Source organism: Homalodisca vitripennis, chromosome 6, assembly GCF_021130785.1.
Source record: "Homalodisca vitripennis isolate AUS2020 chromosome 6, UT_GWSS_2.1, whole genome shotgun sequence".
Taxonomy (NCBI): Eukaryota; Metazoa; Arthropoda; class Insecta; order Hemiptera; family Cicadellidae; genus Homalodisca; species Homalodisca vitripennis.
In genome coordinates, this window is record NC_060212.1 from 141,359,356 (window position 1) to 141,375,896 (window position 16,541).

The 16,541-nt window shown below is 34.9% G+C and overlaps 1 protein-coding gene across 1 annotated transcript in view; it reads right to left on the bottom strand.

The window, feature by feature from the left end:
* Nucleotides 1-16,541, bottom strand: part of LOC124364951 (pleckstrin homology-like domain family B member 1) — a 184,467-nt gene that overhangs the window by 107,244 nt on the left and 60,682 nt on the right. Inside the window, 7 exon segments of the mRNA XM_046820798.1 lie at nucleotides 294-468; nucleotides 2,053-2,209; nucleotides 4,796-4,864; nucleotides 6,457-6,681; nucleotides 9,500-9,602; nucleotides 12,011-12,210; nucleotides 15,640-16,504. Of these exon segments, the coding sequence (XP_046676754.1) occupies nucleotides 294-468; nucleotides 2,053-2,209; nucleotides 4,796-4,864; nucleotides 6,457-6,681; nucleotides 9,500-9,602; nucleotides 12,011-12,210; nucleotides 15,640-16,504 (1,794 nt within the window).

A 16,541-nucleotide genomic window follows, 5' to 3' on the forward strand; every position in this document is an offset into this window, starting at 1 on the left:
AATATGTGTTACTACGGGAAAAATGAAATAAACATAAACAGAATAAAAAGATGCTCTATTTCGCTAATAATAGATTGTTTTGAAGTTAAGGTGTTAATAACAGTACCGCAAAAGCTTTTCATGCTGAAAAGAATAAAAAGTTATACATATTATCTAGAATATGAAATTGATTATGAAATGTTTAACAAATATTATTGCAAATTAAAGAATTTTAACACCACCTTACTAAGGAATATACAGCTACAGAGCACTTAGCACTCAAACTTTAATAATTTTGACTCAATATAAATTACCTTTCCGTATGAAGGTCGCTAGAAGTGAGACTGGACTCCTCACTGCCCACACTGTTGAGCGAGTGACAGTTGTTCTCTCTCTGCCGCCTTTCCTCCCACTCAGCTCTCGCCTCATCCTGTACTCGCCGTTTCAGCTCGGACACTCGTTTTCTCTCCTCCTCTATCACTTGACTCCCTGAAACACAATAATATAGCGGCTATTGTTCTTGATCTCAAGTATCTTATTTTACTCTAAAAAGACTCAAAGTTTTTAATACTAATGCTGGGAGATTTTTGCCTGCAATATATCACCAATTACATTTGCTTAGCCACAAATGAACAAAATGAGTTTAAACCATTTACTATGTTGCATAAAAACTGACAAACTCTACTTGCACAAATTTTTTACAAATACGTGAAAACTAAAATTTAATTGTCAATCAACAATTTTATCCGCATCATCCTTCAAAATTGAATGCCAACAGGTTTAGTGTAACTAGTTTCTTCAAGGCTCATTCATTGCATATACACTGGTTTTGGAAGGACAGTAAAAAATCAACAATCAATCCTTTCCATTGCTTTGGTGGAGGGAAGACACGCTGGTCAGCGATGACAAATACCTCATTAGGTATCTGATTGTTGCCGGCCAAAAGGGCCAATGCTACCACAGATGTTCCAATGCCAGGCCAATACAAAAAGGCAGTGACATACATGACAGTATGCATGCTAGCACATATACGAATTACTGCCTGCAGTCCATTATTCTAGCAAATGCAATTCACTAAAGCTTCTTAAATATATCAAGGTTGTACACTATTTATATAATGGAAGTAAAGATTGAAAACAATGTCTTGATATTTTACCTCCAATCAACTATATACTTGCTAAACTGTCGTGCCTACACCAGACCACAGCGCTTATGCGACAATGGCAGTTCACAAAAACTCATGCGAGTTTTGCAAGTTATTACAAATATTAATGGAAGGGAAAAATGTTTTGTATTCTTCTCAGACTTTTCCAAAGTCTAATCGCAGGATGCTTAATCAGATCTCTTATGTGGCAACAATATGTGATAAACATCAAGTTTTATTTAATCCAACTGTAATGTCATAAACAAATTATAAAATTTCTCTTACAATTCCAGTATAAAGTATAAACCCATTTTTCACCATTCTCAAATACAATTGCCTCAAAAGAAGTTTAGATGTTCTTTACATTTCTTCAAAGGCTCTGACATATACAAACTGCAACCAGACTACTCAAATGATCCTTACAAACCAGCACTTGTGTTATTTCAGTGACATCTCTTAAAAAACAGACGAAGACAAATCCGAGCTGTAGTACATGTAACAACATGTAAAAACTACTTTCTATAGACAATTTTAAAGAGCCAATGCCCTTCATCACCCTTTGTAGCTTAATATCCGGACCATTCTCCAGTCAATGATAGTCGGAATGATTCAAACTCAACCTTTTGTAATCTCAACAATCATCCAGTTATGACGACAATGATTTTAATAATTTGTTTAACATTTCAACAAGTTGGATACAGTTTCTCAACTTTGTATTTTTACATTGAGTAACACCCTTTAGTTTTCTGTGTAACTCATCAAATGGTGAGGTGGTCCATTAATTAGCTGAATTTATTTTGATGATTTCTCAAATCATTAAACAATGTATAGAATAATCCTTGTTGCTCTATCTTATCATTTATTGGATAAACCCAGTGAAGACATTATGTAATTGACAGGAAGATGGTCAGTTATGCAACAGGAGTTACCTTGTTTCGCCAAATGGAGCTGCCTGTTTCGCTCAATCTCTTGAAGAGAGGCTATCGTTCGCCGACCCAAAGAGTTACAGGACATCTCTATTGGGGCTCCAGACGTTACCCTTGAGATCCTTTCAATATCATCCTGGCTTTGCTTCTTCTCTTTTTCCTGTAATGGAATACTGTTGTTAACATACAACACACTACTTCTAAATATTTTTATTACTGAAATAAACTATGATATAATATGCATGTCTTCCCAACCACAGTCCATAACATACTGACAGGCGAGTCTTTAATGTACCATTTATTGTATTTCTTGTCTGATTTTCTTTGGAACACCTTGAAGATGGCAATAACTGTGCATCAGTATTACTAGACTTAAGTAAAGCATTCGACAGCCTTGACCATAAACAACTCCTAACAAAACTGGAAGCGTTTGGAATTTCTGGAGTTTCAGCGGATTGGTTTGGCAACTATTTGACAGGAAGACAACAAATGGTTGAGTTGGTGCATTCAGACAATGGTTTGACTTATTCAGTGAGATCTAGCCATCTAAAAAACTCAAGAGGTGTACCACAAGGTTCTGGGGCCGGCATTATTTGTACTTTTTATAAATGATCTACCCAGGTATCTGGAAAAATTTGCAACCACTGTTATGTACGCAGATGACACTGTGCTTTTATTAAGTAATAAAGAATCAGAATCACTTAAAGTTTCATCATACATTGCACTTAATGTAGCTACTCAATACTGCCATCAGAACAGCCTGGCACTAAATGAAACTAAAACAAAATCATTGGTTATGGGAAGACGAAAGTTTGAAGTTGGAATTCCACCTAGCATAGAAAGAGTAGATGTAGCAGAGTATCTAGGTGCTAGGTGTTATAATTAACAAAGATCTTAACTGGACTTCTCATGTTGACAGTCTCTGTAAGAAGCTAAGCTCCAGGCTATACGTCATCCGAAGAATTAAGACAATAAGTGATGTTCAAACTGCTAAAACTGCCTACTGTGCACTTTTTGAGGCACATCTCCAAAGATGGTATGGCATTCTAGTTTGGGGAATATCTAGGTCATTAAATATACAAAGAACCCTAATCTTACAAAAGAAGTGCATAAGAATACTAGCTGGGTTACAGTGTAGAGACAGTTGTAGAGCTGCTTTTGTTGAACACTAAATTCTAACTGTAGTGTCACTATATTCTCAATGTAATAACCTAGGCACATGAGAAAAACCTGACAGTGACGTACACCAACATAACATTTGCTATGCTGCAAACTTCACTCTTCCTCAACACCATTCTGCTTAGTTTGAAGAGGCTGGAACATAGCTAGTCTCCCCTTCTTCAATGTGACATGATTGAGAAATAGTGCCATCCATCTCTCCTCATGGGATTTCAACAGGAGACAGCCCTACCCCAACCTCTCTCAGCCTGAATATTCTGTCACTCCGGAAACAGAAGCAACCCAAAGATCCTTTCAGGACTAAATGCAGAGAGAGGTTTCTCAGCTTCTTTTCCTAATAAAAAGTACTAGATCCAGTATAAACAAGTTTTGAACCTGTGCTATCTTTAACTCTTACCTAGTTTGGCATCATATACTGTGCAGTCACTCTCTCACTCAAGTTGAAATGCTATAGCCTTGATTAATAAGGTCTTGAGGAAAAATATTTTAGTTCCACACTCTCACAAAACACAAGTTCAATCAGTGTCAGTGTTCAGACATATCCTGCCATTTTTGTATATCAGCCTGTTTAGATTGTGGAGTGATCGTGCAGCTTGTATCAGCAGTCATTACTAAGTGGAAGGATCATTATATTTACAGTGTGAAGACTGCACCGACATGTTTCTAGACAGGTGGAGTTGGGAGTTAGAACAAGTGGTTGGAAGAGCTGATTGCCAAAAGGTCTAAGACGTCGGAATTTGGATCTGAGTTGGAACAAACAGAATAAGGCTAAGAAGTAGAGGATTGAAACTTAAGTGTAGTAGACAAAAGTTTAAGTGAAAAAACACACACTTTATATAACCATTTTATATAACCATTTGGTTTTTTTTATAACCATTTGTGTAAGACTGAAAAAATCTTTTGAGCTAATACAAATTATTTTGGAAAAACTGTGGTATTCTTTGAAAGGTGTGTGGAGATTAGCAGGCAATATGGATTCGTTACAAGAATTATACGAATGGTACTACTCAATATTATTTTTTATTACAATATATGATGCTTGAAACAAAGTCACTTTATCTCCGCACTTGGTTATGAATGGAACTATACAGTTCAATTCAATTCAAAACAGCTTTATTCATTTGGCATATATACAGGTACATACATACAAGAATAGTGTCAAGATTCAATTCATATTTTTACCAAATTATAGAGAGAGAAAACAAGAATTCATAACAGAAAATACGAGATTTATCAACAGGAAATAGAAAAAGTTTAAAATACAGTTGTTACAGTTGATAAAAGGTACAATTAAAACAGTTAAAATTAACACAGTCTACATTAAAATTAAAACAGTTAAAACTAAAACAGTTAACATTAAAATTAAACTGTTAATGTATTATTCTTAATGAAAAATCAGAACATTTTGAATTTCCATGTAAGAAACAAAAAGATTAACACTAATAATAATTTAATAAAACATTTAATTATAATTAATTTAGATTTACTTAATTACATTGATATATTAAAATTTAAATTACACTTTTAAAAATAAAATAAATATCTAATGAAAACGTATATTTATTACCTGTTCCAGTTTGATTGCCCTACTGGGGTTCTGCAACTGACCATCAATCTCCTTCAGTCTCAGTCTCCCCTGCACACAGATATCTTATCATTAGCTGATAAGCTTGAAATCAATACTGAAACTTGTTATGTTGTGCAAACTGTGACAGCAACAGATGATAATATTTCATAATGAAATAGTGAACAATCAAACACCGTGAAACTTTTTGGCAGAATGTTTGGTTGTAGTATTGCATTTTCTACTAACAAGGACCATGAAGTTTATAAACAATATGTCTTGTACAAAAAAGTCTTGTTTTAAATGGGTGCTTGGGAAATATAAGTCTTAATATACAGCGTTATTAGTGACTATCTTGATTTCTCACCCATAGGAACAATGAGTGACCTTAACTACTGTCACTCTGAGTATGTGCCATAAATCGTCTGCCACAGTCAAACATGTAAACAGTTTTTCCTTATTTTTTGCTCAAGATTTTTGCAAGATTTTGAAGGTATGATTAAAACATCTAGGTCACTTCTAAGTTATTTTTTATAAGTACATAGTTATTTAATAAAGGAACTAGGAGTTTGTTTTAATTAGAACATTGGTTACAAGAACTTCAATGTTTAAAAAACCCAGGGGTTTTTGGATTTATATAATATATTTTTAAATGAAACATTTTCAAACTGTACAAGCAAAACTTAGAAGGTTAATTCAAATTATGTAAGCATAGTTTCTATATTGATATTAAAAAATCTGAAAATGAAAAAGAGATTACAAAGATGCAGACTGTTTAGGTGAAAAAGTAAAACATTAGTCATCATCAACCTCCTAAGGAATCCATGCCTTCTATCTCTAGAACTTGATTCTCTCATGACATTTCTCAATAACACGATTGACTTTAGTTTAGATAACAGCCTACATAAGACTTTATGTTATATCATTTCTTATATTTTTGAAGAAAGATATAAAAACCAATCTGATAAACTTTGGTTCCCTGATCCCAAAGGAAAATCAAACCTTAGATGAACAGTCAGACCTGCTAGGATAGGGTGTGATGGCTAGCCAACAAAAGGACACCAATGCCACATCACCACAGTTACAGAAAGTTACAGAAAGAATTCTCCTCTTTTTGGTCACATAACTGAGCACCTTTTTTGCAGGGCTTCTCACGTCTTCTCTATAACATGAGAATTCATGTATATGCCCACCTTCACAATATCTGGTTTCAGGGGTGAAATTTGGTAGCAAAATTGGTTATTCTGGGTCAGCCAAATAAACCTTTGGCTGACCCAAAACAGTTTGAACTTACTACCTTTACTTGTATTGTATTAACTTGGTAGTGGTTATAAATACATTTTCTAAAGTTAGTTCATGTCCCTCTGTGTGTTATGTTTTAAAAGCTTTAGTATCAAAAAAGAGAGCAAATTGCAAATTTCCAAAAAATCCTTGTTACCCTTTTGGAACACCTACTGTATTACCAATAATTAACTTGAAACAAAGACTACACTAGAATGTGCCTTTTAGTATGTTGTTGAAATCCTCTTTCTGGATGCTACTCAGAATGCAGCTAATTTGGACTATGGGAGGTGTTATTTCATCCAGGTATTATTTAATTTGACATCAGATAGCACAAGTACCTTCTACTTCATAAATAAATCATCACTGGATGGCTCACTCACCTCATCAATTCTGTGCAACAGGTCAACCAACTGTGACTCCAGTTGCTTAGTGTTGGCACTTGCATGTCGCACAGCCTGATCCCGCTGGGCCTGCAGGCTGGCCAACCGTTGACGGCGCTCAGCACAGCGAGTCATTGCCTCACTAACCTCACGCTGCAGCTCCTCGCGTCGTGACAGCCATCCTGCTTCCTCCTCTAGCAGACTAAACTCCAGGTCTTCAAATGACTGGGAAATAATAGATCATACACAACTGAGAGCTTTATAGTAAAGCGAGAACAATAACTTATTTAGCTACAAAGTAAGGATCGCTTTATTTCACTTGATAATCACAAATATCCAAATAAATTCAGTTACCGTCTAAAGACACCCAAGCTTTGAAATTGTAGTGCAACCTTACCAGTTGTCTTAGGAAGAGTACAATTAGATATGGAGAATTACGAGATGAAATAGCATAGTTTGCTAATTAATGAATACTCAATATTATTTTTTTAATTTTTGTTGTTTTCATTTTATTTCTTTTGAGAAGTTATGATTAATGTACATTTTGGATGCAAATTAATCATATATTATCACATAGTATAATTACAGTCGAAGAGTTAGGAATAAGGCAATTTCAGACAGCGTTAGAACTCTAGAGTTAAACAAAGAACAGGAACTTAACTTAGTTCCTTTAAACCTCCAACTGATGACCGACATCACAGACGTTAATCAATATTGCTTGTGAACTGATAAAGACAGCAAAACCGACGGTCAACTTCCCGCTTATATTATGTGAAAACCATTTAAGTTATACAGACTTAACCTGCACCAGTTGAATCCTCTACTCATAAATACCAATTCATTTTATATAGTTTATATTCATAATATTACTCATTGTCAGCTGATATGGATCCAAATGCCGCATGGCATACAGTTGACGGACTATGCAGCTGGTGACGCGCTGCACTGCCTTGATGTTCTTTGTTGCTACTGTTGCTAGGTTATTATGTAGGCTAGTTGTTTATAATTTATTTTTATGTTGTGAAATGGGTGATCCTAAAGTTCAAATGATATATGGGAACTACTGGATGATCAAAATATTAGTTCTGATGATGAAAGTGACATTGGCAAATGAAGTGCATGATGATATTTCTTTGTCAGAGTTATTATCAGGTACAGTTGGAGGAATTTAGCTGTGCTCGTAGGGCCCTAATACTACCCTTTCAACAAATAAACGCTATCTCTGTGGCGGGTTGCGTTTACGTGCTAGCCGCTGAGATGAAGGCGCGACAATCTCTTTAACGACTTTAAATTCACGATTTCGATTTGCAGATTAGTATTGACAAATACGTTATTTTCAAAAACACAATAAACAACACTATAACAACTGAAAAACAAGGATAAGTCCTATTATTGCTATTATTTGGTATTCTCTTATTTTTAAATTCCACCACAATTAGCACTGTCACAAAACAGACTGCTTTTAGCGAGTGTGATGAGTTATTAGGGCCAATACGATTTCTGAAAGGAGGGTTTTACCTACGTGTCACAGGAAATGTTTTCGGGACACAACGCATAATGCTACCCCACCACCCCTCCCGCCCATCACCACACACTCAAGGTCACATGCACAGCTAAAGTCCTCGAACTGTAATCTGGATGATTATAAACTGCTGGAATGTGAGTTGCGTTGTGAAAATTGATAGTAACAGTGAAAAAATTCATCATTATCTGATATTCTTCTTGCCCAAAGAATTCATCAAAGACCAATATCGGTACAAGTATTGCCAAAAAAGTATTACATACTTTATATTTTTATCAAAAAACTATTTTCCGTTGTAAATAAGTATATATGTCATAATCTTGTTGTTCACTACATTACTGTGCATATTTTGTACATTTACAGTATCTTACTATCTCAAGTCATGTGAAAGTTACATAAAGTGAAACTTAGAAAAAGAATTTACAATACACGTTTTTCAATTTATGTACAAATAAAAAAAAAAATACAGTGGAGTCCCGCTAATCCGAACACGTGTAATCCGAACGTCGGTTAATCCGAACAGGTCCAGGAGGAATTATTTATAACGATAAGGAATAGTTATAGGAACTAATTACTTAAAAAATGAAAATGGGTGCATCATTTCGTACATAAACAAAGAAAACTTTAATTAAATAGACATATAGTATTTTATTAAAACAAATTGTGTACGGTACAGTACATAAATAATGAAGTTAAATACGTACCAAATTGAAACTTATAGGTTAAGTATGATTTAAATTACTGTATTAAGAAGTGAAATCAAACAAAAATTGGACGTACAGTACTGATATTATTATTGAGTACAATATTAATTGTTAAAAGACATAAATTCAGTTATTGTCTTCTGTCGCATTGAAGAGAGTCTATTGGATGACGCGTAGTTTCGCCATCGTGTCATAAACATGATATAGGAAAGTGTAGCAGTAGCCTGTTGCTCTAAGTATCGTAGTGCAAGGTTAAGCGCTGCTGCACCTTCTGCGTGTGGCACCAACCCTCCTTTATCACCCAGGTTCTCGTCGTCCCGTAGCGCGTGGACCCGTACTATATCCAGTACGCTCACATTGCTTAACAATAGAACTCTCACACTAAATACGGTAAATATGCTTAGTATTCGCAAACACGTTTATTTGTCAGAAGAAATACAATGCAACAGTCAGAAAACATGTTTTAATAAACAATGTTGATAATTCTATAACAAAATAGACCCATTCTCAAGTTTAAAACCGTATTTTTCTGTAATTCTGGCTAATCCGAACAATCACATAATCCGAATAGGGCTCGGTCCCAATTAGGTCGGATTAACGGGACTCTACTGTACTGTAGTAAGTGCATATTTTTATTATTTTGAATTTTTCTCCGGTTTCTAACAAAACACTCAATATATATAACACTTAATATTTAGCGTTTAGCACATATTTTTTTTTAATATTTGAAAAATATGCTGTGCAAAGACAAAGGCCAGTGCATCATTCTGGGAGTTTCTTATTATCAGTCGGAGGGTTAATAGCATGACCAATTTACCTTACGCTCAGCTTCAAGCAGCTCCTGCTGCTGCCTGCATGAATCGATCAACTCCTGTCTCAGTTCAGTGTCGTTCCCACACTTCAGCAGCTGTTGCTCCAGCCTGCATCAGAGCATAAGAATCAGCACAGGTTTCACACATAGGAGGATATGGAGAAACGGATAACTAAGGTTATAGATTACAAATAACGTTTGAGATTCATTTTAAAACACTGAGAGCTTAATATTTTCAGTAGGAAACAGGATTTTACGCCTCTTTGAAAAAACTAAGAAAAATCCCTATACATCGCGGAAAAATTCCTATGGAAAAGACTGCAGAAAAACTTTTTAACTATAACTGAATGAACTACTACCCATGTGTTTCTAAAGGCAATAAAACATAACATTTTCTTACTCAGTTTTTTTAAAACTTTTAATTTTAAGTGTATTATTTTTACTCATCATGGGAAAGAAATGTAAGAAGCCACTTTTAAGATAATTTTTGTAAAAGTATTATAACTAAAAAAAAATTATCTTCCATGTATCCTAAGGGTAAGGTTATGGTTCTTAAAACAGATTGCGATTCAACTGGTTAACTTTTTCAAAGATATAAACTATTGATTAAAATTTCAGTGTTGTTCACAAAATTCTTAAAAACCACAAATATTTCCATTTTAATAATATCTTATCTGCTTTCAAAATAAAACATGAATGTTCCTTCTGGCTCAGTCGGAAGAATTATATTTTGAGACAATTGAAATATTATTATTTTTCCTCATAAGATTTACATGTGTCCAATACAGGGTGGCCCATAAGTCAATTGTCAGAAATGAAAATACAAAGTTAACAGAAAAGTACAAATACTTTATTTGTACAAAGTACAGTATTATTAATGTAATAATTATTATTTATTTTTAATTATTATTTTAAAGAGTATCTAACCTACAATAGGTGCTCAAAACTTCCACATTGTTCTATACAAACATTGCATCTTTTCAACACTGAATTACAAATCTGTTCGCAAATTTTCAGGGACTGTAGGTTTTCAAATTCTGATTCTATACGTTCCTTCAAATGATCAACGTCACGAATCTTGACGGACCTCATTTTTGAGAATACCCCAGACTGAAAAATCCATAGGCGTCATATCTGGGGATCTTGGAGGCCACTCAATAGTGCCCCGTCTGCCAATCCATTCATTGAAGTTTTCATTGAGAAAGTCTCTCGCAATAACTCCATAATGAGGGGGAGCGCCATATTGTGGCCATATCAACCTTTCCTTAACCGGCTGGAAATTTTCAAATAGTGGATTGTTTTCTAGTTCAATAAGCACTTCATAAAGCATTTCTCGGTAATTTTCAGCATTGACAGTCCCATTAAAAAAATACGGCCCGATTAGCCCACCGCTGAATATCCCTGCCCATACACTCACGCCAGGAGCGTTCAGTTTTGTCTCCATCACCACATGTGGATTAGTAGAATCCCAATAAACACAGTTACGTCGATTCACTCTGCTATTCACTTTAAAAGTCGCTTCATCGCTCCAAAGAACGCATTTTGAAAACATTGGACTCCACAAACGAATCACACACATCAATGTAATTACGATCATGTTTCCACCATGATTTTAACACAAATACATGCTGTTCTGTACTTAACTTCCTATTCATCGTTGACTAAATAACATACAACAACATAAACTCAAACTGCTATTGTAAAGTAACTTGGCGTAACTGCTGCCGGGTTAACAACTGTAGTCAAGTTCACAACAAACTGCAATTGCGCTAGTCAAAACATTGTCTAAAAAAATTGCAAGTGACAACTGACTTATGGGCCACCCTGTATATCAAAATCCATTTGGGATGCAAACAATATTGTTTATAACAAAAGGTTAAGAAAATGGCATAATCATTCCAGATAACTTATCTAGCTTGATAATTAACGAAGTTGTTGATTTTAAAGTTAGAATGAAATTGTATAACAAACAGGCCAACAAACTTAGTTGAGATATTTTTAAGATCAATTTTATACCAAGTTTGACCTTTTTCAGCATTCCCATCACCAGTTTTTTTGTGAGAAAAAATTTTTATTTACATGTAATCGATATATTGTAAACCATTCGAGATACCAAAAAATATTTTTACTACAAAATATTAAAGTAAGTGTTGTAAGCACTCCAGAACACTTGCTGTTCTTCCTTTAGGTTCATAAATAACAGTGTTGTGAATTTTTGTAAAGTTTAAATGGCCGCCACATTGAAATGAAATGTAACAAGCTGGCCAATGAACTTTTTTAGCCAAGATATTTTTATAAAATCAATTTTTATACCACATTTTAGCTTGCTTGGGCTTTTGTTTAAACATATAATTTCCACAAGCCGTGTTATATACCGTAGCTCATATTTCAGCTGAACCAATCATTAACCCATAATGATCCATATCAGGACTAAAAATTTAAGTTAGTACTATTTTATCGTTTTAATGTTTTATTCTTCTATAGACTTTTCTTGACAATTAACTGAAGGTTACTCACGTGCTGAGGACTTGCTGCTGCTGCTCCAACCTCCGTTTGACCTGATTCTGCCGTTCAGCTTGTTGAGACACGCACTTGTCCATCTCTCGCTCGCACTCACTCACCCGCTGTTTGAGCGAAGCTACTCGACTCTCCTCACTTACTAGCTTTTCATTCTGTGCTTGCAGTTCTCCACCTACCAGCGCCCTCTCTATCTCGAGCTGCAATCGTGCTTGTATAAGTAAACAATTACAATAAGTCTAGGGCTCAAATATTAACCCTTCCAACGCGGCTAGCGCCTAAAGACGCGGAACTGCCGATGCTTTAAACGCGGATTACGTCTACAAACGCAAAAGCTTTACTTATGAAATGGCGAAGAATTAGTTGTTAAAACTTCCGTAAGAGAGCAGATCGATGTTCCTTTCGACTGTCGGGACTAGACAAAACGCTTTGTCACCGTTGGTGGACTTTGTAACGGTATCTACTCGGGTTGAAAGCAATCGCCGCCATTTTTTGTATGTCCTGTGACGCGGCATACGCCTACAGACGCGTTCGTTTCATTCAGCTGTTTAACTACGTGTGTGTTGGTCGTATGTTGGTTATATTGTTAAACAAAGTGTTTTGAATCAGTCCGTTGTAATTCTTATACAATTATCTTATACAATTCTTATAAAATTGTTTTTACTAACATTTAGTATAATTTTTTGTTATAATGGCTAATCCAGATGATCCAAGTTTTGACAAATGAGCGCATTTTTGGTTTATTATGTGTAATATTTTTTCAATTATTTGTTTTGTATTTTATACCAGTTTCACCATACAAGTCCAGTTTATTTATTCTAAATAAATAAGGTTTATAAGTACAATATTTGTTTCATTTCCCTTGTAGGCTATCTATAAATAAGTTTGTGTTGAATTTCACATTATTACATTTCAAAATCTTATACTGAACTTATTTATTTTATGTACTAATTATACAGGAACTTCAGTTACATTTTACTCATTATAAATAACCTGTATAAATGTAATGTAATCTGTCAAATAGTGTTGCTATGTACATTATCCTGCAATGCAGTTTATTCAAAATTTCAAATATATTCGTGCGTATAAAATTTTCAAAAATATGTAATATTACATGTTTATTATTTTTTCTTATTGAGGTAATACCAAGGTATATGAAACAAAAATTAGCATTGGGAAATTTAAAAAAAAATATTTTTTTATGTCTTAGCGTTTGACAGTAATTTAGATTAGCGCTTTAAGGGTTAAGCCTTTAAAACCATTTAATTCTAAAATCTTACAATTTTTGACATCAACAGACACCTTGTAACTGGAATCATGAATGAAGTTATATGTGTACAACATCCCCATTGCAAAAGTTTCAACAACTTCCATATAATTTAAGAAGCTTTGTACTTCTGCTAGGGATTGCAGGCTCAAGGGATTCAATGGTGTTTGGAAATTTTAATAACATACAAATAGGGAAAAGATAATAATTGTTCAATTAACCTGTATGAAAACATCCTCAGAAAATCAATACACTATTTTCGTAAAAAAATATACTAAACCTCTTTTTTCCCTTTTTTTACTCTCTACAATGGGATTAATATGTAACCCAAAATAATATGTAGAGGAGGCAAAAAATTAAACTATGAAATTTAACCTGAACGAGTATGCCAAAGTGTAGCCAAATTAGTGCTCAGAGCATTTGCCATTTTATGAAGAACTAAAGCATTTGTCGTATGCTAGCATTAAGAAGTGATGTTATTAATGACATATTGCAACATCTAGCAGTTTTATGGAAATTCTTCAGTTATCCCGAGAGTGTCGCTGTACAAATACTAGTTCTATACAGTGACTGTAAATAGTGACGACATACAGATCTATTGAATACCTAGGAGTTTGGCACGCTTTTACATTCCAATGGTCTCTTACCAACCAATAATGTACAGCATTCTTAATACATGGCATACATGTTCTATAAACTAATTATAAAATGGTCACATGATTAGGTTATTTATTTTTTACAAACAAATAATTTGTTTAATTACACATAATTATTGCTTGTTATTGTACTATAAAAATATTTAAAAATAATATATGGTATAACTAAAATTTTATTGAATCAATAATTTTGTTTATTACCAATTATTTTTAATAAATCTTGATTAACTTCACTTTAAGAGCTTTTTACAATTGAAATTAAGATGAAGCTTGCAGATTTAATTCTTACTTTTATATCAATTTAAACTTAGAAAATACCAAATGCCAAGTTTATAAAATATACAATATAACCGAGTACTCAGTTTCTTCTTTGCTGTTATCTCAACATCAACATCCAAAGTAAGAGACAGACTTGCATTTTATAGTGCTGCTGTAATAATAACGCAATATGACTGACAACACAACACATCACATCTGCACTGGTCTGTCACAGCACAATTTATTATGTATTGATAAAGATTAAACAGGCTTTTAATCCATACACTCCATATGAAAATTAAAGTTTTAAATATTTTCTTGACAATGATGTAGATTGAGCAGTATAGCTTTTTGAGTATGTATTTATTTATTAAAGAAAAGGCATGCATAGTAGAGCTTTGATACACACACAAAGCTAAATTAAATTGAAGAAATCATCTCTTTAACAGAAGGGTCGATTGTTTAAGTTTATATACAAAAAATTATACAATATAAGAGGAACATTTTATTTTGATGTTACTGAGGTTATTTTAGTACTGTTGCATGTTCAGGAAAAACTCAGTTACAATCTTAACCCTCTCCCGCTCGCAAGGCATGAATCGGCACGGCCACAATATAGCCACTGCAGCCTAAACGGCACAGATCGGCATGCACTGCTTTATCTACTAGAGCCGATAAGTGCTGCTCTCGAGTAGCAATAGTTTGTACTACTACGGGTTGTTTGCTATCAGGAGACCATTTACTTTACTTTAAAAGTAGATTTATTCTATTATTTTGCTATTTATATTAGTTGTGCGGAAACAATGGCGGGTTGTTGTCGTACACTTCGTGACAGTGAAATCGATCTCGTTATTAGTAGTGATTGCGACGATTCAAGTGAGTGTAGTGATGTACCAGAGCTTTGTGAAGTGGTTAGTGGCATTGAGGATGTAGTTCGGAGTGATCACAGTGGCAGGGGCAGTGACGGCGAGCCAGACAATGACCTTCACCAAGTAACTGCGCAACAAACAACCCGGCGCCCAGCTGTCCGTGTGCCCCCTCCATGGTCTCGTACAATCAACTTCATTGAACCAATATATAGTAAAATAATTAATATATATAATTATAGTTAATTACAATGACAGAACGTATGTAAGTTCAGACGCCGCGTATTTTGACCGAGCCCGACCGGCAGGGCGAATTAATTGAGGTTAGAAGCACCGTGAGCGCCTGGAAACAATGGGAGCGGGAGAGGGTTAAGAGGATATTAACAATTAATACTTTACAACTTACTTTATAGAAGAATAGAAACACTAACCTTAAATTTTACTTCCTTTTTACTAAGGTTATTATGTATTAAAATCACTACACAATTTGACACATGATACATGATACATTGCATAACCCTTATTTTTTAGTTTCTGTTTCAATCAAATTACAGATTTTCTGTTTCTCAATGTAAAACTTACCTCTCTCATCAGTTCATCCTCTTGTTGTTCGATGTCCATGACCTTCGCCTTCAGAGTGGTTAGATTGGCCACTAGTTGTGTTCGTTCCATTCTCAGAGTGGTGAGTATCTCGGCCTGTGTTGCAGAATCTGGCAGGGGCAGTATAAACTTGTCTCCATTAGCAGAAGGTTCTATGATATCACTATCTCTAGCCGTTTCCACGATCGCACTATCCCGCACTGTCGTCTCCGCAATACCACTGTCCCTCTCACTTGATCGAGGGCTTGGGGTCATCTTTTCTCTATCAGACGAGTCGTGACACGTATTCATACTCTCTCGCACAATAGCATCCAGTTGCATTATCAGCTGTTCCGTTGTGTACTCCCCATTCTTCCCGTCTTGCCGCTTGATTGTATCCACGTTGTTGTTGGCTGCCATGAAATCTGCACTCGTCCAAGAGGGTTCTGACTGTATCTTGGTGCTGCTCTTCGTCACTGATGCTTGAGTAGATGTCGACTGAAGACTGTCTCTTTGCCTACTCGTGTTACTAATTAAAGACTCAGTACTCTTTTGAAAATTCATTTCCTGACTGTTTCTTGGATTGAATCCAAAAAATTCATATTTTGATAAGGCATTTGCCTCCGCAATAGAACACGGTTTGTAGGCCGAGCCCTCGGTTTTGATTTGAGAGCAACTGAAGCTATTGGGAAGGGCATTTAATCTGACTTCACTTGGTGAAGTAGGGTTTGACATTGCTTTAGTCTGAGGTTCAGATGAAGCTGCAGCATTCCTCGGTCCATTGCGAGGAGGAGGTGGAGGTCCAAGAATCTCATAGTCGTTGAGGATTGCCAGACGATTCTCTATCATTTCAAGAGCTTGTTCTCGACTGAAACATACAAAATATTTCAGTAAAATCTAAATAT